Below are 22741 nucleotides of genomic sequence, written 5' to 3' on the forward strand. Positions count from 1 at the left end.
CAGCTTTAAAAGAATTCTGCAAATCCTACCTTCATTTACTCGCCTGATTCTGGGCTGCACTGAGGAAGAAGGTGGAGCAGGAGAGAAGAGGACCTGGAGTCACTAACACCTCAAAGAGTGGGAGAACGCGGACACCAGATAAAACAGACCAAGAAGAGTAGCAATAAGTTGAAGACTAACATCACAGGGAAGTTATGAGTTGATTCGCTGTTGAGTACCTGCTGTGTTTCAACTCCAATAAGTTTGAAAAATTTTTCAAACCAAACAGGGGAAGTAAGAATTTATAGGATAAGGAACTGATTCTACTAATCCCTAGTTTTTAGTTAATAGTACAAGAGTAAGGTTAAAGTAGGTTAAAGTAACAGAATTGACAGTAAGTAAAGCCACTTTCAAGTACAAGTTAAGGCAGGGCAGTTCAGTCTAATGAAGTTCTCATTCTGCAGCATGTAGGGTGTGGTGGTGATTTCTCATGACCTAGACTAGTGTATGTGCAGATGTGTCACCGACGGCACAAGCTTGAGCTCCAGATTTCAGCCACTGACGGAAATCCAAGAAACAGAAAGTTATGTCAATAGCATGCTCAGAAATGTGGTCACACTGCAAATTAGGGACAAGCAGGGAATGGGAAAATGCGTGGCGGTTCAAGAAGAACACGCAAAGAGTGGCAGAAGTCCCTGGAGCTTCTTCCCACTAACAGGTTTACCATTATGAGTATCAGTGATGGTGGAGGATTCTTCAAGAAACATAACAAGAGCCAAGCTCATGGCTGCACTGTTGGCCCAGCTGTACAGGAGGTGAGGAAGTACCTCTCTGTTTCCATCTCTGGCAACCACCTGGAAACCGATATCCATTTCAAGCCCACCGACTCCCACAGCTACCGAGAATACACCTCCTCCCACCCACCTTCCTGCAAAAATGCCATCTCCTATTCCCAATTCCTTCGCCTCTGCTGCATCTGCTCCCAGGATGAGGCATTCCACTCCCGAACATCTCAGATGTCCTAGTTTTTCAAAGACCGCAACTGCCCCCCCGTCAGTGGTCAAGAACACCCTCAACCGTGTCTCCCGCATTTCCCGTAACTCATCCCTCACACCCCCTCCCCGCAATAGCAATAGGAAGAAGGGTCTAGGCCTGAAACATCAGCTTTCCTGCTCCTCTGATGCTGCTTGGCCTGCTGTGTTCATCCAGCTCTACACCTTGTTATCTTAGAGTGGAAGCTAAGCACATAGAGGACATTCTTTAATTAGACAACAGTCAAGTGTTTCCACGGCCATCAACGCGACTCTAAGATGGTTTAGTTAGGATCAGGATTATCACAGAAAGGCTGCCAGACATTCTTCTAGGGAAGAGCAAGCAGCTAGACTTTGTGGCCCCCGTTGGTAATATAACTATATGGATAGGAAAAAGTTGTGGACCTGCAACCAAAATTTAAGCAGCTAGATAGAAAATTAACAAAAAGCATCTCTAAAGTATTAATCTCCAGAATCTGCCTATTGCCTCATATAAATGGGTACAGAAATAGGGAGATAAGAGAGATGAATGTGTGGTTACAAAGATGGTGCTGAAAGAAAGGTTTTAGATTCCTGGTACTGGCACTGGAGGAGATGGCATATGTATTAGTTGGATAGATTGCATTTGAACAGAGCCAGAATTCCTCAGAGGGGATTTTACTACTGCTTTTGGGGAGAGTGCAAACTAACTCAGTAGGGATGTAGGAACCAGAAGAGAATAATAGAAAGTAATACCAGATTGCAGCAGGGTGAAAGAGAGACAGATAGCATTAGAATATGGAATAATAAGTTAATATGTGGAGTCAGAGTCAAGGAGAAAGTCCTTAAGTCAAAATCAATGTTACATTGCAGGTATGTGAATGCATAGGCTACAATCAATAAGATTGGGGAGGCACAGGCTGCACTATGGGTTTTGATGTTGTGGTGATGCTGGAGAACTGGTTCAAGGAAGGGCAGGTCTGGGTCTTAAATTTTTCTGGTTTCAAGGTGTCCAGAAAATATAGGAAACATAAAAATGGAGGAGGGGTAGCTGTTTTGGTTGAGGAAAGAATTGCACTCCCTGAGAAAGAGGATGTTTCAGAGGGTTCAAGGATGGAATCAAGTTTTATTTCTTACCTTATGTGTTCTTTTGCAAATTACATTAAACTTGTACTCTACTTGTTCTCAACCCATCTATAAATGGGAACAGTTTCTCCCTATCTACCGTGTCCAGACCCTTCATCACTTTGAAAAATTTCGATCTCTTTCCCTCTTATTTTTCCCTTCACTCCAAGGAAACCGGACCCAACTTCTCCTATCTATAATTGAATTTTTTTAACCCTTGGAATCATTCCCATCAATCTCTCCCATATCCTCACTAATGCTTTCACATCCTTCTTGAAGATTGGTGTCCAGAACTGGACACAATCCTCTAGTCTAACTAGTATCTTATACAAGTCCAGGATAAGATAGCTTTGGCAAATAGAGTTAAAAAGAATCCAAAGGGATTCTACACATACATTAAGGACAAAAGGGTAACTAGGGAGACAACAGGGCCCCTTAAAGATCAGCAAGGCCACCTATGTGTGAAATGGCAGGAGATGAGGGAGATACTAAATGAGTATTTTGCATAAATGCTTACTATGGAGAAGGATATGGAAGCTAGAGAACTTGGAGAAATAAATAGTAACATTTTGAAAAATGTCCATATTATAGAGGAGCAGGTGCTGAAAGTCTTAAAATGCATAAAGGTGGATACATCCCCGAGACCCGATCAGGTACACTCTAGAATTTTGTGGGAAGCTAGGGAAGTGATTCCTGGGCCCCTTGTGGAGATATTTGTATCATCAATAGCCACAGGTAAGGTGCAGGAAGACTGGAGTTTGGCGAATGTGGTTCCACTATTTAAGAAGGGTGGTAAGGAAACACCAGAGAACTATAGACTGGCGAGACTGGCATTGGTGATGGGCAAGTTGTTGGAGGGGATCCTGAGGGATAGGATTTACATGTATTTAGAAAGGCAAGGACTGATTAGGGATAGTCAACATGGCTTTGTGCTTAGAAAATCATGTCTCACTAACTTGATTGAGGTTTTCGAAGAAGAGGATTGATGAGGGCAGAGCGGTGGATGTGATCTATATGGACTTCAGTAAGACATTCGACAAGGTTTCTCATGGTAGACTGTAAATAGCAAGGTTAGATCACATGGAATACAGGGAAAACTAGCCACTTGAACACAGAACTGGCTTGAAGGTAGAAGACAGAGGCTGCTTTACAAACTGGAGGTCTGTGACCAGTGGTGTGCCACAAGGATCGGTGCAGAGTTCACTGCTTTTCATCATTTACAAAAATGATTTGGATGTGAACGTAGGAGGCATGGTTAGTAAGTTTGCAGATGATACCAAAGTTGGAGGTGTAGTGGACAGTGAAAAGGTTATCTTAGAGTACAAAGCGACCTTGATCAGATGCGCTGAAGAATGGGAGATGGAGTTTAATTTAGATAAATGTGAGGTGCTGCATTTTGGAAAGGCAAATCAGGGCAGGACTTACACACTTAATAGTAAGGTCCTGGGGAGTGTTGCTGAACAAAGAGACCTTGGAGTGCATGCTCGTAGTTCCTTGGAAGTAGAGTTGCAGGTAGACAGGATAGTGAAGAAGGCGGTTGATACACTTGCCTTTATTGGTCAGTGCATTGAGTATATCAGTTGCGATGTCATGTTGCGGCTGTACAGGACATTGGTAAGGCCACTTTTGGAATACTGCGTTCAATTCTGGCCTCCCTGCTACAAGAAGGATGTTATGAAACTGGAAACGGTTCAGAAAAGACTTACAAGGATGTTGCCAGGGTTGGAGGGTTTGAGCTATAGGGATTGGCTGAATAGGCTGGGGCTATTTTCCCTGGAGTGTCGAAGGCTGAGGGTTGACCTTACAGAAGTTTATAAAATCATGAGGGTCATCATTAGGGTGAATAGCCAAGGTCTTTTCCCCAGGATAGTGGAATCCAAAACTAAAGGGCATAGATTTAAGGTGAGAGGAGAAAGATTTAAAAGGGACCAAAGGGATAACTTTTTCACGCAGAGGGTAGTGCGTGTATGGAATGAGCTGCCAGAGGAAATGGTGGAGGCTGGTATAATTACAACATTTAAAAGGCTTCTGAATGGGTATATGAATAGAAAGGGTTTAGAGGGATATGGGTCAAATGCTGGCAAATGGGACAAGATTAATTTAGGATATCTGGTCGGCATGGATAAGTTGGACCGAAGGGTCTGTTTCCATGGTGTACAGCTTTATGACTTTATGACTCTATTACTCCCTATTCTTGTACATAATGCCCCTACTAATGAAGCGTAGGATTCTGTAAGCTTTATTAACTGCCCTTTCCACCTAACCTGCCACATCCAGTGACATATATATATCTATACCCAGGTCTCTCTGCTCCTGCACACCCTTTAAAATAGTTCACTTGATTTAATACTGCCTCTCCATGTTGTATTGCTGCAGAAAATTCTCCAGAACACAGTCTCAGAACACCTGCCCCTCTCTGCCCTTTACATAACCCCTGCTCTGATCTACATTTGGATAATTAAAGTCTCTTTTATAATTACTGTATAATGATTACATTTTCCTTTAATTTTATTGCAGATTTGTTTCTCAAAATCCTTCTCATTAGCTAGTGGCTTCTAGACAATAACAATCAATGTAATTTCCCCTTTTTTGTTCCTTAGCTTGAGTCAAATAAATTCTGCCTTTGAATTCTCTTGGTCAGCAAAGCACTCCTTAACAAACGCATCTCCTTTTCTTCCTTTCCTATCTTTCCTGAACACCTTGTATTGCAGGAATATTTAACACCCAGTCTTGCTCTTCCTTGAGCCAGGTCTCTGTTATTGAAGCAGCATTATAATTTCACACGGCATTTTGTGCTAAGCCATGCATTCGCATCCATGCAGTGTAACTTTGGTTTAGACTAGTCCAACTCCAGCTCATAACCTACTATTCTCTAGTTTAGTGAAACCTGTCTCCCCTAGTATTTTGTGAATCCTGGCGTTACCTTTAAATATTGTCTCTTTGTTCCCACATCCCTAATGATTTTGCTTAAACCATCCCCAATAGCACGGCCAAAATATCTGCAAAGAACTCAGTCCAGCTCTGCTCAGGTTCAACCTGTCCAGCTTGTGCCATTTTCCCCTGCCAGTCCCAGTATCTCGGGAATTTAAAGCATTCCTTCTTGCAACATTTTCCAGGCCATGCATTCATCTGCCTTATTTCTGGACTCACTTGTACTTGGCACTGGGAGTAATCCAAAAATTTCTACTTTAGAGTTAATTTTCTGCCTTGGTCCCTAAATTCTGATTGCAACAACCCTTGAACCTTCTTAGCTGTGTTGTTGGTACTGTGTGCACCATGTCTTCTATCCCAATCCCCCAGGAGAATGTTTTGCAGCCACTTTATGGCATCCTTGAACCTGGCACCAGGGAGACAAATTACCAACCTACTGCTGCAGAAATTCCTGTCTGTTTCCCTAACTAGCAAATCCCTTACCATCAATGTTTTTCCACTCTTCTTCCCTCCCTCCTGTGCAGCTGATGGTCCTGTGGTGACATAGGCTTGGCTGTTGTCACATTCTTCTGGAGAACAATTGCCCTCACCAGTAGCCATTATAAAAAGAAACTGATTAATTAGTCAACGAAATCATCTCAGGGACTTCTGAACTACTTATTTAGTTCTTTAAGGCAGCCAAGCAGTCACCTATTCTTTATCTGTCTACACGCCCCTGCACTGTGGTGTGACAACCGCCCTAAATGTGATATTTGCACAGACTTGTAGATACATCACTGTGACTTCAGCAACCTCTCGCCTGCGAAATGGAGCTCAGGTTTCTGCAACCAGTGACACTTCTTGCACATTTACTCATCTAGGTCATGTCTCTACAACTCCGCACATGCCACAAGATGAGTATTCCACTTCACTGAGCTGCCCTGCCATTCTTTAATCTTAATTTTGGATTGTTTTCGATAGGTTTGAGTGTAGAAAACAGAATTACACAACTCGCTCACCAATTAGCTGCTTCTTGCATGCCATAAATTGGATACTGAAGAATAAAGTAAGAACCAATTCCTAAAAGGTGAAAATACATTGAAACAAAGAAGATTGGAGCAGGAGTAAGCTGTTCGACTCCTGGAGTCAGTTCCACCATTCAATATGAGCATGGCTAATCATCAAGCGCAGTACGGTAATCCTGCCCTCCCTCTATATCCCTTTGATTCCTTTAGCCATAAAAGCTATACCTACCTCGTTCTGGAAAACAATATTTTACCTAAAGGTGTGGAGGTGCTGGTGTTGGACTAGGGTGGACAAGATCAGAAATCACATGACACCAGGTTATAGTCCAACAGGTTTATTTGAAAACACAAGCTTTCGGAGTTTTACTCCTTCTTCAGGTGTTAATGAGAGAGGTAGTATCAGACACAGAATTTATAAGCAAAAGATCAAAGGGTCACACCATTGATGAGGATGTAATAAGCAAATCTAAGATGCTGTTAAATCTTTAATCAGTTAGAAGGTTTTAATTGATTAATATGCATATGTAAATCCACTAATTCCTTTCAAGTCCATGTCCTGTGAGAACTAAAGGTTTTATCAATGTAAAGAAGAGGTGACATTTTCATCATAGAATCCCCACAGCATGGAAACAGGCCATTCAGCCCAATAAGTCCACACAGACCTTCTGAAGAGCATCCCACCCAGACCCATTCTCCTACTCTATTCCTGAGCTAATGCACCTAACCTACACATCCCTGAACACTATGGACAATTTAGCATGACCAATCCACATAACCTGCACATCTTTGGACTGTGGTAGGAAACCAAACCCCTTGAATGTGCAAACTCCATACAGACAGTTACCCAAGACTGGAAACAAACCCAGGTCCCTGGCATTGTGAGGCAGCAGTGCTAACCACTGAGCCACCATGCTGCCAGACAATGCATGTTCGGTATGAAGAACATGCATTGTCTGACCTAAAATATCACCTCTTCTTTACACTGATAAAATCTTTAGTTCTCATAGGACAGGGACTTGAAAGGAATTCATGAATTTACATATACATAGTAATCAATTAAAACCTTCAAAATGATTAAAGATTGAACAGCATCTTAGGTTTGTTTAATACGTTTTCATCATTGGTGTGACCCTTTGATCTTTTACTAATAAATTCTGTGTCTGATACTACCTCTCTCACTAACACCTGGAGAAAGACTGAGGCTCCGAAAGCTTGTTTTCAAATAAACCTGTTGGACTATAACCTGGTTTCTTTAAAGGTAAAGGTTTCTTTAAAGGCCTCCTTCCCCTCCTCACCGAACTCCCACCACTCCATTCAAGTTTGCACTAAGTGCTAAGTTGCACAGTTCCTATATTTATAAATTCCAGAACTAAAGAATTAGTTGAACTCCGGTTATAGAAAAGCTTATTCAATTCTCTTCCTTCATTAACTAACTACAGATTTTTCATAATGGATTGTTTTTAACATCCTTGTTCAGGCCCCTGAATTTAAATAGTAGTTGCAGTTAAATTTTAACTGCTAAATGCAAACAAATATGGATTTTTAGAAAGAAATTAAGATTCCCATGCCTCACCAAACTCTATGCACTCAGTCAATCTCAAAATTACAACCCCAACTTGGGAAGTCCTGGCTTAGGAACTTGTTGTATGAAATTGGCCACTGTATTTGCCTACATTACAACATAGTTTACACTTTAAAGGTGCTCTGGAATGCCCTAAGTCCATGAATTGTACCACCATACTGCAAACTATTTGTCTATTCTCTTACTCTGGCGTGCAAATAAATTCAGCCACTTTTCTTTCTATTTTAATGATTGGCAATTCATTTATTAGTTTTTTTGGTGTTTACATTGAAAAGAGTTATACATTTACATTAGATTTTTGAGTCATTGGTGAAATATGTAGTAACCAGTCCCAAAGCGACTCAGTGCCTTCCTGCTCCTATGATGCTGCTTGACCTGCTGTGTTCATCCAGCTCTACACCTTGTTATCTCAGATTCTCCAGCATCTGCAGTTCCTACTATCAGTGATACATAATATCTGGTTTGTTAATTTTTGAAATGAATGATGCCCAACCACCAGCATAGAGCGGTGAACTACATTTTACATGACAGACATATAAAAAGGTTTGATCTGGACTTGCATTAGGCTGTCTTAAAATGAAAATTCACAACATGATATTTTCTATCCTTTGTAGGGTATCTTTATTTAATTTCTTCCTTAGTTTCATTATCATTTCTAGACACTGTTAGTTGAGCCACAAAGTATGTTGACATTCGGGATTATTTTGGACAGTTTGTATGAAGAAATTCTTGAAGAGATATGGGAAAGAGGGGCAAGTGTGACAATTTGCTTGTGTTAAAGGTGAACATTTATATGGACTTGTTCAGTTGCATTGTCTGCGGCTAAGTTGTATCTGACATAGTTCTTCTATTAGTTACAATGTTATAGTGTACTTTTTCAATAGATGGGTATCAACAAGGTCTTGCATTAACTAGGATGAAGCTTAAAAGGCAGTAACTTCAAAAGATACCTTGGAAAGCATTTGCAACTATACATTTGAAATTTGTGTCACAGGTAGACAGGGTGGTCAAGAAGGCTCTTAGCACGCTTGCCTTCATTGGTCAGATCTTTGAGCGTAGGAGTTGGGACATCATGTTTATGTTGTGCACGACATTGGTAAGGCCTGTTCTGGAGTACTGTGTGCAATTGTGGTCACGCTGCTACAGGAAGTAAATTACTAAATTGGAGAGGATTCAGAAAATATTTACCAGGATGTTGCTGGGAATAGACCATTTGAGTTATACGGAGAGGCTGGATAGACTGGAATGTGGGAAGTTGACTGGTGACCTTATAGAGGTTTATAAGGTTTTGAGGGGCATAGAAAAGGTAAATGAGAAGGGTCTTTTCCCTCGGGTGGAGGAGTTCAAAACTAGGGGTAAAAGAAGAAAGTTTTAAAAAGGACATGAGGGGCAACTTTTCTATACAGAGAGTAGTTCATGTGTGGAATGAACTGTCAGAGGAAGCAGTGGAGGCAGGTACAGTTATAAGTTTAAAAGACATTTGGATAAGTACATAAATAGTAAAGGTTTGGAGGTATATGGGCCAAATGCTGGAAAGTGGGACTAGTTTACTTTGGAAACATGGTGAGCGTGGACTAATTGGACTGAAGGATCTGTTTCTAAGCTGTATGAAGCTATGACTTTATGACTCTATGTATAATCCATTCATAATGACTCATTGGGATTCAAAAGAATGCATCTTTATGCCACACTCAAACATAAGTTGGATTTTAAGATTTTCTGTGTGTCACCCTCAGCTCAATGGTAATACCCTTGCCTGACCAAGGAAGTAAGAGGTTCAAGTTACCAGCCAGACATGTAGGCAGGTGGCTTGAATGTGGAAAGCACCTCAACAAGTCCATGTAAATGTTCACCTTTAACACAAGGAAATTGTCATACTCACTCTTCTTTCCCATATTCCTTTAAGAACTCCCTGGCTCAGCAGAGCTGCTGTGGCTAGAAGGCTTCCATTAGACCCAAATTTCTGCTCTAGGGTAGGGGGGAGGATCAATTTCATAGCCGGTCACTGAGGTAGGGGAGCCAAGGTGGCCTGGTTGAAAGGAACACTTAGTTTCTCTTTGGTTTAGAACGTATTAGCCCCTCAAGCCTTGACATCTTACACTTCCTCACCACCCCAACTTCATGCCAACTTATATCCTCACTCACCTTCCACTTCACCTCCATGTCATTGTGTGATCCTTACCAACTCCCATGTCCTTCTATACCACCATCCCTCATAATGCATCATGCCAGCTCCATGGGCACTCACCAAATATCTAGTGTTGACGAAATCAGCAGCCATTTGGAGATATAAAAAAATCATATAAACTTGACAAGAAAAAAACTTCCATTGATAATAGTAATTCCAAGCTTTTAAGTCTCAAGTGGTGAATGTTTTATAATAAAAACACTCGCTTCCATTCAGATGATTCTTTAAAGATTGCTAGTAATTGAATAGTCCCATTCAAAGTCAATCAATTATGAACTCAGATCACTGCTGAGGTAACTATAGATTTTGAAACTCAGCCAAACATTCAGAATAACATAATAATAGAAATACCAATAAAGAAACTGCAGATAAGATGGTAATTTTTTTCTAACTTACAATAGAGGCCCTGTCAATCAAAGCAGTTTTGCAAAACCTATCTCTAAGTAATCACTGACAGCTTAAAAGTGATTTGTTCATGTTTGAGGTATAAACTATTAGCTCATGACAGATGAACAGATCTTACTAGCCCATGAAGCGTTTATATCTTCCATATAAATTTATGATGCCCTGCAGTTTACTTTAGGCTCTTACACCAGCCAAAATTCAAGTAGCCCCACTGAGCTTGTTTTTCCCTCCTGTGCATTAACTATCTACCCATTGCTGGCAAACAAACTGGACCAGGCAGAATGGGTCTCCAGCATCCTGCTTAAGCTCTGCCTCAGTGCAGTGCTGACAGAGTACTATGCATAATCATCTGCTATAGAATTTTAACTCAGCAGTGTGAACCAGAAATCACTTATGGGGGATAGCTTTTCTCACATGAATATATGGTGGTCAGCTAGTTAGCTGTGAGGAATATGCAGCAGGAACAGGCAGGGAGTCAATAATTCTATTGTTACTCCACCACTTCAAAGGTCTGGGTACCATTTTTCAAAGGAATCCAGACAGGCATAAATTCCCTGCAAGCCAGGCGTATCAGCCTAGACTCATTGTGCAACAAAATCTTCAACTCTTTCCTCACCCTGACCCTCAGCTAACTTGTTATACAGAGTTTGGAGAGGCAAAGATTGACCACAAGGTACAGCGAGAACTCGCTGCGGGTTCCTCTCTCGGTCCTAAAAGGTTTACCTCTTCTCTTTAAACTACGACAATGATTCTGGAGTCCTCCACCATCAGGAACATCCTTCCTGTATACAACCTGACTGGTTCTGTAGGAATTTTAAAGCTTTCTATGAGATTCCACACCCGCACCCCCCAACCCCTCCCCATTCTTCTAAGCTCCAGTGAATAAAATCCTAACCAACTCAGTCTCTCCTTATATGTCAGTCCTGCCATCCCAGGAATCAATCTGGTAAACTTTTGCTGCACTCCCTTTATTGTATTCCAGGTATGGCCTCACCAATCCCCTATATAATTGCAGCAAGAAATCTTTGTTCCTGTCCTCAAATCCTCTTGCTATGAAGGCCAAAATACTGTTTGCCTTCTTTACTGCTTACTGCACCTGCATGCTTCCTTTCCCCTCTCTTAATTTACTGCTTTTCAATTACCTAATGAAGACCAACACAAAATATATGTTTAAAATATATGTACAATTCATCTACCATCCCTTTATCCTCCATTACTAATTCCATACATAGAGTCATTTTCAGTAGGAGCAACACTTATTTGTTAATATAATAAAATAAAACAAGAAATATAGCTGAAAAACAGAAATTGCTGGAGAAACTCAGCAGGTCTAGCTGCATCTGTGGAGAGAAAACAGAGTTAATGTTTCAAGTCCAGTGACCCTTCTTCAGAATTTACTTCATTAACTCATTTTTTCTTTTTAAAATATCTTAAGAAACATTTTCCTATCTGTTTACATATTTTTGGCTAATGTCGCTTGTATTCTAATCTTTCCCTCCTTGATAATCTTTTAGTAATTCTTTGCTTTATTTTTATATTCTGTCCTATCTTCTGGCCTGTCACCTATTGCACAATTATATGTCTTTTCTTTAAGTTTGATGCTATTTTTGACTTTTTTAATTAGCCACAAATGGCATGTCTGTTACTTAGAATTCAGGGGTAAACTGCTTATAATTAGTGAGTGCACTAAGACTGGAGGGTGTTTCATTAATTCTCCCTCTCTTTGAGGAGGCAGCCACTGAATTTGCTGGGGAGACAGTGCCTGTGCTGATGAAGGGACTGGAATGCCACAGCATTGCACTGAGGATGCCTTCAGTCTGCTTTTGCCCATTGGCCATACAGGAGTAATGACTGAAACATTGTTGAGAAAAGGAGACTGTGCAGAATTGTTAGCTCATTCTCTGCATTTTCCACTGCAGGGTCTGGCTACAAGACCAAGAAGAAGGAGGAGCTTTACCCCCACTCCAGCTCTGTCACCAAGGGGGAGGACTCCAAATCTTCAAGAAACGGTGCAGTGGCACCCTTTCCCAGCACAATCACCTTGGTGAGTGCACATCGTAGATATGGCTCAGGGCTCTCAATGACTACATTACTGACATAGGTCTGTAGCTGATGGAAGATGTGGGAGTCCAGATATCTGACACTTGGACAATACTGGAGACCAGGTCCCTGCTGAGGCCCACGCATATGATAAGCCTCTAAACTCAGCCATGAAATCTACTGGGGACACCGAAGCAGAGGAACATCAAGCTGGACTACGAAAGACAACATGCAGACTGAAGTGAAGGCTGGAGGTGCCCATTCACAGTGTGAGCATTGACAAGGCTCAGGAATGTGAGCGTTTGGCTTCCTCCATGATGATGGCAACTATCATGGAGGGCCTAGTCTGGCAGAATATTTGACGAGTGCTTGTACCTGTACTCTGATTTGATAGACATGGCTGTAATGCAGCAGTGGCTTGCTGAGAAGGGCATGAGGCACCTTAACCTCCCTGCAGGTGCCCCTTCTCCATTAGGTGTCAGGGAGGTGCAAGCATGAATCGACAAGCAGGGCAAGTCACTCCCGAGGCTTTATTCCAGGGCACTTGAAAGCTGCTCAGCCTCCCCTCTGTCACTGACACCATCACCCTCAGTAGGTCTTGGTCCACCAGAGAACAGCTGCCAAAGTTAACTCAGGCAACAGGGCATAGCGGTTAGCAGATATAACACAATGCAAAGCTGGAGGAACACAGCAGGCCAGGCAGCATCAGAGGAGCAGGAAAGCTGATGTTTCCGTTTGGGACCCTTCTTCAGAAAGGGTCCCGACCCGAAACGTCAGCTTTCCTGCTCCTCTGATGCTGCCTGGCCTGCTGTGTTCCTCCAGCTCCACACTGTGTTGTCTCTGACTCCAGCATCGGCAGTTCTTACTATCTTCAGCAGTTAGCAGGTTGCTTTCCTCTAAGCAGTTGACATTGGGTTTGCATCTAGGCATAGAGGTGGGGAAAGAATAGTTAAGAAATGATAAGGGCACAATGGTGCCATAGGTATCATTGAATATATGATACATACTCGCAGATAAATGTCTACATCTATGTTACACTTTATTATGTTGTCAGTTGCTGCAATGTTGGAATGCATTTAAGGGGGTTGCATTTCATTTCTGATTAGAATATGAGGCTATTTACTGTGTCTGCAGTGTGTAGGATTGAACCTTGAGCATTATTTATGGAGTTGCAGACTGGGTACCTATCTGCCAACTGGCATTTAGATATGATCATGGGCTGGAGCGACAAATGTACATTACGATCTAGTTAATGACTGGTAACATATTTTTAAGTTAACAAAGTGTGAGATTCAGGTACTTTCTAAGGGAATAAAGACTTAAATTGAAAGGTTTTGAACAAACAACAATAAATCTTACCATACAAAGTTATAGTAATTCCGCCCACTATATAAATTAATAAATACAACTGATATTCTAACATTTTGAATTAACTTACATATGTGTAACAGAAACACTGTGGTCAAACATCCCAAAGCACATTAAATAGCGAATGTATCAAGACAGAACCTGTGGATTTCTCAGCAACCTCCCAGATGCGTCATCAAATTTCAATAAAACTTCATGAGGGACTTTAACTCTTCTCTTTTGAAGATCTGGCCTCAGAATATCCTCAAAAAAACCCCACTCCATTATGGACTGTCTAAGTGACTGTTCACTTTCTTGTAATTGCCCTTCCTTGCCTAGTTCTGGATTAGCTTGGATTCTGGAAACTGTACTTTACCACTTACAGGCATAATTCCAGCTTTTCACAGTCAGCTAGCTTCATCAAGACGGTACTGTCCCTGGGTTTTTTTTCCAAGCTGTAAATGTTGCTCACCTGCATCAACTGGCTTCTGAAACTTTTTCCTGAGTTCTAATTGCACAGAATAATCCAACAACACTTTGGACTTTTCCCTGTGCCTGGATTATGTGGTACCAGTGTAGTTCACTTATATTGTCAGCAGTCCAACTAGCCTAAAGCACTGCTTAACATTGAACCTGTTCTCTCCCTCGCATGCGTATATACACACAAACACACACACAAATTCCTGGAATCTTTGAACTGCTCTTCAGTGACCCCCAAATTATTTGGAGCAAACTATTCAAATCTTCACAACAAGTCCGGTCCTTATTTACTAGAAGTATTGAATTTTAGAATCACTCACAAGCCATTAGTGTAGGCAATGAAATAGAGGAAAACCTTGTGGCACTTGTGATTGTGTGAGGATCTACGTATTGTGAGGGCTCCATAGGTTGTGCACACACCAAAGGATTTGTTTCTTGTGGTCACTGACTAGCTGCACATTCAGAAAGTGAAGCCTCTTTCTTTTAGTGAATGCTGATGAATGATCCCAGGAGCTCTCTGTTAATGTGTACAGTTAATTGTGCCTTGGACTTGTAAGAATCCTGTGATGCCAGCAAATCCCACAGCTCTGGCTGTCTAGTTCTCAGGTCAGCAGTGAATTTGACAAAATCATTTGCCCTCCTGAACAGGGCATTTGTCACCTCCCTGACCTGTGTCTGACATATTGGGATATTCCATATTGGATGTCCATGGAGCCCTGGAAAGAACCTCTGGTGAAAATGGTCAATGCCACTGTGATGTTAAGCATTACTGGTAATAGATTGTCTCCTAACTATTGCAGTCACAAAGCTTCATGGAGAAGCTGTCATCAGTGCATGTTGGCATCCAGTGGCACCCTAATTCACTCTGGTATTGTCTCTCAGATATTTGCAAATAGTTGTACATGTGTAATTGTAAGCCATTGCTCATGGTCTACTGGTCCCAGGTTGCCAAGGTCCCCTACTGCTTGGCCCTCTACCACTGTTGCATCTTGCTGGTCTGGCCATTGTCTGTGCCTGGCTGTGAAGCATTCTCTGCCAGTTCCTCAATAGCTGCACCATAGCAGTAGGAGCACAGGGTTTAATTGTCTCATCATATGTCTGCCTGAGATGATCTGCCTGGTCAGCAGATTCTTTGAAGTTCTTCCTCTGTTCTGAGCATTATTGTCAATGGGAGTCCCTGTAACCAGCACTGTTTGCTACCCACCATGAACCCTTCATATAGTCACAGAGCACTGACCTGGAAAATGGAAGCCATGCCTATGCACTTACCTTCGACCGCTATTGAGCTTGTTTCCATTGCCTCTGAGGCACATCCCGGAGACCCTTTGAAATGGCCACAGTAATGCTCCTGCAACCCAGGACACTCAATGTTCCATCCTAACACATTGATGCCCTCACCTTCCCCTTAACCCTAAACTGACCATTGTCTTCTGTCTTCCCACTGCCACCCACGAGCTTCCAGCAGTTACCATTACAACCTCAGAAAGACCCTACCTAGTATGACCCTTCCACTCCCCACCATCATTCTACACATGATTTTTACATGTGGACATCCCCTGCATGGTCCAGTATCCAGACTGTTCTCCCTTTCCCAAGAGTCACCATTCACATACCTGCTCTTGCCTGCGCCCATATCCATTATCACCTCTATGCCCACTCTCACCCTGCTCATACCTTCCCATTATCTAAGATGCCTGTTCTATTATGTCCCATGAGCCACCGCTAAGAAAACAACCATTCACCTTTCTCAATTGCATGGTTCCATTTACTGTCCAGTATCCTCAGTTTAATTCGTGGGATCCCACTTGGAAAGCTCCCGATCCCGCCCTGTAGTCTCACTTCTCTACCATCATCTTCTGCACGGATACCCCTTCCTCGGCTCACCTGGTGGAACACCATATGCACCCAAAAACATTACTCTTCCTTTTTTGCCTGGACATCCTGTTTTCTTTGGTCAAGCTCTGGGTCCCAAACAACCTACCTCCCTTTTTCGGACACTATGCCTCACATGACCAGCCTCCATGCCCTAGACACATTACAATCCTTGGTCAGGCTCTGAGCCAGACTTTGGCAGACATACAGCAACTCAACGGTCGTATTCTTAACTTGATAATCTTGACCAATGATGTTCCTCAAGACTGCAGAACTAATCACATAAGTGAACAAAGTGAAAACCTGTACTGCTACACTCCTTGAGTAGGGCTGAAGCTTAATCTGGTCTGATTGAAATGGCTACACTGGTCGTCATTTATATTTGTTGCCACCGTACTTTGAGGGAGAAGAAACACTCACAAGGTAATGATCCCTGTCACATGCAAGACAGTACACTTAGTTATAATCTAATGTAACCTCCAGAGGCATTCCCACAATGTAAGTGTTGCAAATCAGTTGAGCTTACATGAGGTTCAGCTAAATGCCTATAATTAAAAACCGAAAGAACTGTGGATGCTGTAAATCAGGAACAAAAACAAATTTGCTGGAAAAGCTCAGCAGGTCTGGCAGCATCTGTGAAGATTAAAACAGAGTTAATGTTTCGGGTCCGGTGACCCTTCCTCAGAACTGTCCATAATTAGTTGATTGAGTTGTCAAATTGCTTCTCATTAGTACGGAAACCAATTTCATAGATCACAGAATCTCTACAATGTGGAAACAGGTCCTTCCACACTGCCCCTCCAAAGAGCTTCCCATCCGTACCCATCCCCCTACCCTTGTAACCCATGTAATCTACATATCCCTGAACACTATGGGCAATTTAGCATAGCCAATTCAGCTAACCTGCATATCTATGCACTGTGGGAGGAAAGTGGAACACCCAGCGGAAATCCACGCAGACACGGGCAGAATGTCTATGTGGAGTTTGCAGTCACCCGAGGCAAGAATTGAACCTGGGTCCCTGGCACTGTGAGGCAGCAGTGCTAACCACTGAGCCACCATGCTGCCCCTCAATGAAGCCAAGCCCTGGCAGGGAGTCCACGCGCCAGGAAAGGACAACAAAACAAATAATGAACCTGACCTCATAAGCACCATCAATACAGGAACACATGCATGATTTAAGGACTTAGTTTGCTGAACAGCCTCATTGCGATCATTTTTAAAGTGACTACCATGAGGAAACATAGCTTCCCAAAATATCTAATTACAGATACAGGGCTGGATCTTCGTTACCAAAGCAAAACACACTTCAGTTGAAAGTTTGCAGTTGGATCCAATTTTTAGTCTAGTTCGGGGGTATGTGGATCAAGTCAGGCCCACCAAACCTGGAAGCAGATCATAGGCAGCCGAGGGGGTGGGCAAGTTCGGAAGTGAACTGCTTAGAAGGCTGAAATTGATTCTTTGGTTCTTTGTCCCACTTGTTTCAGAAGTTAAGCCATCTAGTCTTCACTACTCACAATATCCCTATGCTGACTTATGGTCCCTCATACCCCCATTCCCTCTCTTTGATCACTTATGCCCTCTATCTACCTCACATCTCCCACTCCTCCCACTTGCCACTTCATGATATATCCACCTACTATCCCCATAGATACAATAAGCCACGTGGAAATGATCACAAAAATAATTAACAACCTAATTCTCACGCCTGCACATTTGAGAATGTAAATAACTCCCATTTGTGAAAATATTCTCCAACTTTTAAATTTCCTCGTGGTTCATTAATTTTTCAAAAAATGCTGCTATTCAGATGGTCCAAAGACATCTCATCCTTTAGTAGCTTCTTTAAACTGTCAATCAAACTATGATGTGAGAATCCTTGCAGAGGATTTTTGTTAACATTCAGCCAAGTATTTATAATGACATCAAAATAGTCCTCAGGTAAATGCCTTTAATGATCTCTATTGAACCTGCATGAACAGATGGTTATGTTTTGTTCTGACACCAGATGGCCTGTCAATCAAAGCACTCTAACAGCGAGCTTTATATTCAGTTTGCACATGCAAGTTCAGCCTTTTTTTTTCATTTTTGAAGAGTGGGGATTTAATAATTGCACTTTAATAGACTTTATTTGTCCTTTGAGAACATTTTTGTCTCATACACAAGTTTGTGAACTACACACGATAGGTTAAGGCCTTTGGGCGAGCCAAAATGAAGTCTATTTGAACTCAGTACTGGTCAAATGGCCCTGCTGAGTTTGGTTTTATCTCCTGTATGAGTCATATCCTGCCCTTTTTCTCTTACCAGTAAAAATCAGATGCTGGAGATAGGGGGTTGGGACTTCCACAGTAGAGACTGTCAGCCATTTTTAATGGTTCACTGACTCTTCCTGATTTCACGAAAAATCCAACCCTTAATATTTGACTTTTCATTATATGTAATAGAAAAATATGAGCAAAAGTAGGATATTCATCCCCACAAATCTGTCTGTTATTCAATTTGATTGTATTTGCTCAGTACCTTAACTCTAACTATCCACCTTGACTTTGTAACCCTTATAATCCTTACCAAAATAAAAGTCTAACCGGTTCAATTTTTAAATTTTCTGTTGGCCACCAGTCTCAATAGCTTTTTTTAGGTGAGAGAGTTTCTAATTTCTAATACTCTTATATTGATCTATTAAAATTTAATTGGACCAAAGTTTCTTAAAATGCAAAACAAGTTTAGCTTTGTAAGGACAAATGATACCTGCAAGTTTTAAAGAGCTTGGATGAGATCTTATTTTGTGGATAATGAATGAAAAAATTGTAAGATTCATCTGTGTGTATAAAGTCTCACCAAGTTGAATCCTCCATGTGAAATTTTGTAGTGGCAATGAGTGAAACAACCAGACACACACACAATTCATTCCTGAGGTTCCCTAAATTTATTTCAGTATTTGTGCACTCAGACAGTACAAACCTTACAGTAGTTTTCCCTAAAAAAATATTAACAAAGATTCTGCAACTTTGTATTTTTTACAAGCCATGTTATTTAGGTCACAGTAACAGGGATTTTCAATACAGTCTTAAGAATCAGTTAATGTATTTCAAAAACATTTTACATAAACTATTTCCTAAATTGAGAAAATACATTATACAGTCCGAAAAAAAGGAAGTATTGCACTTGAAAACTGCATTCACCTGTTTAGCAAAACCGGTTCAAGTTTGGAGAGTCTGTTATAGACTCTTATGTTGCTTATACTACTGAGTGACAAGGAATTGAGAGGAAAATTCATTAGAATGAAATTTAGGCTACAAATAGCTGCTGCCAACGCCTGACATTGGAATAAAGTAATTTTATTTTTAATTTTTAATCAAAGCATTTTAAAAGATTTAAAACATACTATAGTTGTCGATGCTGAAACCTTCTAAATAATTGCATAAAAAGTTTAAAGTTTCAATCATCTTACAAAGGTATGTTATAAGGAAAATGTACATCCAGAGTTTTATGCAAAAAAAACATATGTTGCCACCATGAAACAAACCAAGGAAGAGGTTCCAGTTACCCGATTCCAGTAGCAATGCACTACAAAGCTAATGTACCTTTTATTTTTCAAGCATTTTCATGTATAAAACTACACTTTAGTACAAAAATATGTAAACAGCTTATACCTAATGCTTTAGCAACAAAAAAGCCCAAGGATTTAGAACAGGGTCATTTGTTCCAGATTAGAAAATGCTACATGAAACAGGAAGTGAGTCTGGTTAAGAACTGACAGTGCTTCACAATCAGTTGAATGATCACAGTTTCAGAGTTTTAATACATCCTTCCCTTGTTGCTATATGTTCAGAAATTAACAATAGTCTCCAGTACTTTACGAAAATTTTCAGTAAGTGCATAGTTTGGGTCCTAATTTTGATGCCCCTTTCAACAAGCAACCTAAGTGTGAGAGGTAATCTTTATTCACAGAGCAAGTGCCACAAAACAAGCTGTCAGGCTTGTCATCTGAGTGGAACTGTATCATTCATCTTCGGCTTATAAGAAAATGTAGTTAAGGACACAAAAGGTTAAGACTGTGATAGTCAAAAAGGGAACACCATCAGTGGATTAATACTGAGTCTGTGATTAATTGTGTTTCACCCCTTAACCAAGTAGTGATGGCCTCACCTAATGATTCATATTTTTTCGCCAACTTTACATAAATTCAAAAACTTAAATATAAGACTTCCCTTTTCAATTATTTTGATCAACATTGAAAAGTATAAATTAACCAACAAGTGCTTGCTTTTAATTTAGTGAACCGTCACTTGGTTAATTTGAATGTGTGAAACAGACAAAGAAATTAATTCTAGAAGATTGCTGCATACAAGAGTATTAATCTTTTATTCCTACTCCATTTTGAAGTTAAGGAAGTTTAAGATATGGTTCACCCTTGAACCTACATCATTCTTCTTTATTATCATTCTACATATGAGTTGTTCATTAGCTTGTCACAGTGGCACCTACGCAAGGACCGAATTGAATGATACAAAATTCTTCAGATGACATGACTGACAGCTCATTTTCATAAACTAAGGGCTAATTTTAATTCCCACAAAGTAATGTATGAGTGAAAAATCACATTACTGCAAATGAGTGAAATATACTCACTACAGTATATGCTTGGTCCATGGATCGTAAAAACAAGGCAAATCTTCTGTCGCCAGGCCACATCTGCCTTACAGTTATTGTAATGTGGGTGTCAAAATATAGTTTTTCATCATTGTCTTAGAACTCAAAGCCTAGTGGAATATGTGTTCTCCTCGAACAATGTGCGATGAGAATTCATAGCGATCCTGGCTTCTGTAGCCACAGATGTTACACTCAAATGGGTCTCTGAAACCATGGCAGCCCATGTGAATGGTGTACATGACATGGTCTAGAAACAGCACACGACAGTGCTCACAAGTGAAAGCTCTAATCTGCTCGCCCTCACTACTGAAGACCCTGTATATCTCTTTAGAGGTATGAGACAAAACTTTTGCTGGTTCCATAGCCTTTGATTCATCCTTTGTGTAGGCGGGGCTTTGCTTGTTCCGAGGAGTAAAGGCTGGAATTCCAGGATATTGTTGACCACTTCGATCATCATGGCTGCTTTCGGTGTCAGTAGAATCTAAACAGCTGTTACTAGGAGATATTCCTCTTTCTGCTGTCTGATTTTTTGCTCTTATTAGAGAAATGGGGCCATCCACTGTATTTTCGTGGCTTTCTGTTATTTCTCTACTGCTTGGCCTTTCAAGCCTGCTTGGCTGGTATACCTGAGAATAGGCAGCATTCATAACTGGAACTGCTTCTGCCATTGTGCTGGGTTGATGCTGCATCAGAGGTCTGAGGGATTCAGCCCCAAGGTATGTAATTGCATTGTTGATAGCTTGATCCATCATGTGCGAATGCATGAACTCTGCCTCTTTCTCATAGTTCAAACTCATGTTATAATTGATGTCTGGATAATTCAAATGCATAAATTTTTCACCTAGAAAAAAACATTGAAAGTAAGAGAGCTAATCCTTACATTTAGTACACTCACCATCAGAAACTTTGTTTTTCATACATTTTATCTAACAATTTAAAAATATTTACTATGGCAACTTTCAATGTTGGATTTTACTATTAAAAATAAAAATCACAAGTAATGCACCAACATCTCAAATGTGAATTGATCAGATCATTTGGATGTCAATGGAATTAATATACACATTAGCGAAGGCTTGATGGTGGCATTAGGGTCACGCTTTGATATTCTACACAGAAGCAGCTTCAGTTTTGACCATCTGTCACCATCACAATCCTTCACGATGCATGTGTTCAAATACAGATATTTTCTAATTAACCTGTTCATTGATGTTATTTCACACCTTTGGAGTAGGTGGGACTTGAACCTTGGCCTCCTGGCTCAGAGGAAAATGTCCATCTTGCCCTTCTCCATGAGAATCTTTTAGGATTTGTTTTTAATCAACTTGCTCAGACATATTATTCTCTACTGCAGGTTATTTGAGTTCAGGCCTCCTGGGACACTACCACTGCACCTGTTACAAGTGTTATTATAATATGTAATTAAGGTTAGGACATGATGGTTCTTAACTCACGTCTAAATATTTGACTGGCGGATATTGGGCCTGGGTATGAGAACTGCAAGACGAGTACAGTCAGTAAATGGCACAAATAATGGATTGAGTCTTAGACAAAAAAAAAATCAAAAGAACTGCAGATGCTGGAAATCTGAAACAAAAACAGGAATTGCTGGAAAGAATTCAGCAGGTCTGGCAGCATCTGCGGAGAGAAAGCAGTGTTAATGTTTGGGTCCAGTTACCTTTTTTCAGAACTGAATGGACTGACTCTTACCTTTCTCGGCTAAGTGCAAGTTGTGGTGAGTTTCTTAGAGGGTTTTTCACTATGAGGCCAAGCAAGGTTTCTTATCATAACTCACCAAATTCAACCAAGCATTAATTACTGACACCATTTCCACAGCCAACACCATATCTGATTTTCTCCCCCATTATATCCTCCACCATTCCTGGAATAATGTGCCAATCAGCAGATATATTACAAAGACTAGAATCCCTTGTTTCTGTGCCATCTTTAAAAGGTCATTGTGCATCCAGTGGAATACTGGCCTTCGAAGGTACCATGTTTGTTGATAGGCAGAGTTGGAACATTGTGGAGATGGGGAAGATGGCACCATGATTTTTGAACAGGGACCTGGAGGTCTTGGTAGATAGGTGGTGCAAAGGAGAGGTGTTCTTTCCTAGGAGGAACG

At 41.0% G+C, this 22741-nt stretch overlaps 1 protein-coding gene across 5 annotated transcripts in view; it reads right to left on the reverse strand.

The window, feature by feature from the left end:
- Nucleotides 1–18867: 18867 nt before the first annotated feature.
- The window catches only part of ikzf2 (IKAROS family zinc finger 2), a 100289-nt gene continuing 96415 nt past the window's right edge, over nucleotides 18868–22741 (reverse strand). For 3 of the 5 annotated variants that reach the window (XM_048599415.1, XM_048599413.1, XM_048599416.1), the window contains one exon: nucleotides 18890–21457. In XM_048599415.1, the coding sequence (XP_048455372.1) occupies nucleotides 20727–21457 (731 nt within the window). In that variant the 3' untranslated portion in view covers nucleotides 18890–20726. Of the gene's footprint in view, nucleotides 21458–22741 lie in introns of all 5 variants that reach the window. The other 2 variants (XM_048599414.1, XM_048599412.1) reach the window with 2 other exon arrangements.

Source organism: Rhincodon typus, chromosome 7 (genome assembly GCF_021869965.1).
Source record: "Rhincodon typus isolate 14 chromosome 7, sRhiTyp1.1, whole genome shotgun sequence".
NCBI lineage: Eukaryota > Metazoa > Chordata > Chondrichthyes > Orectolobiformes > Rhincodontidae > Rhincodon > Rhincodon typus.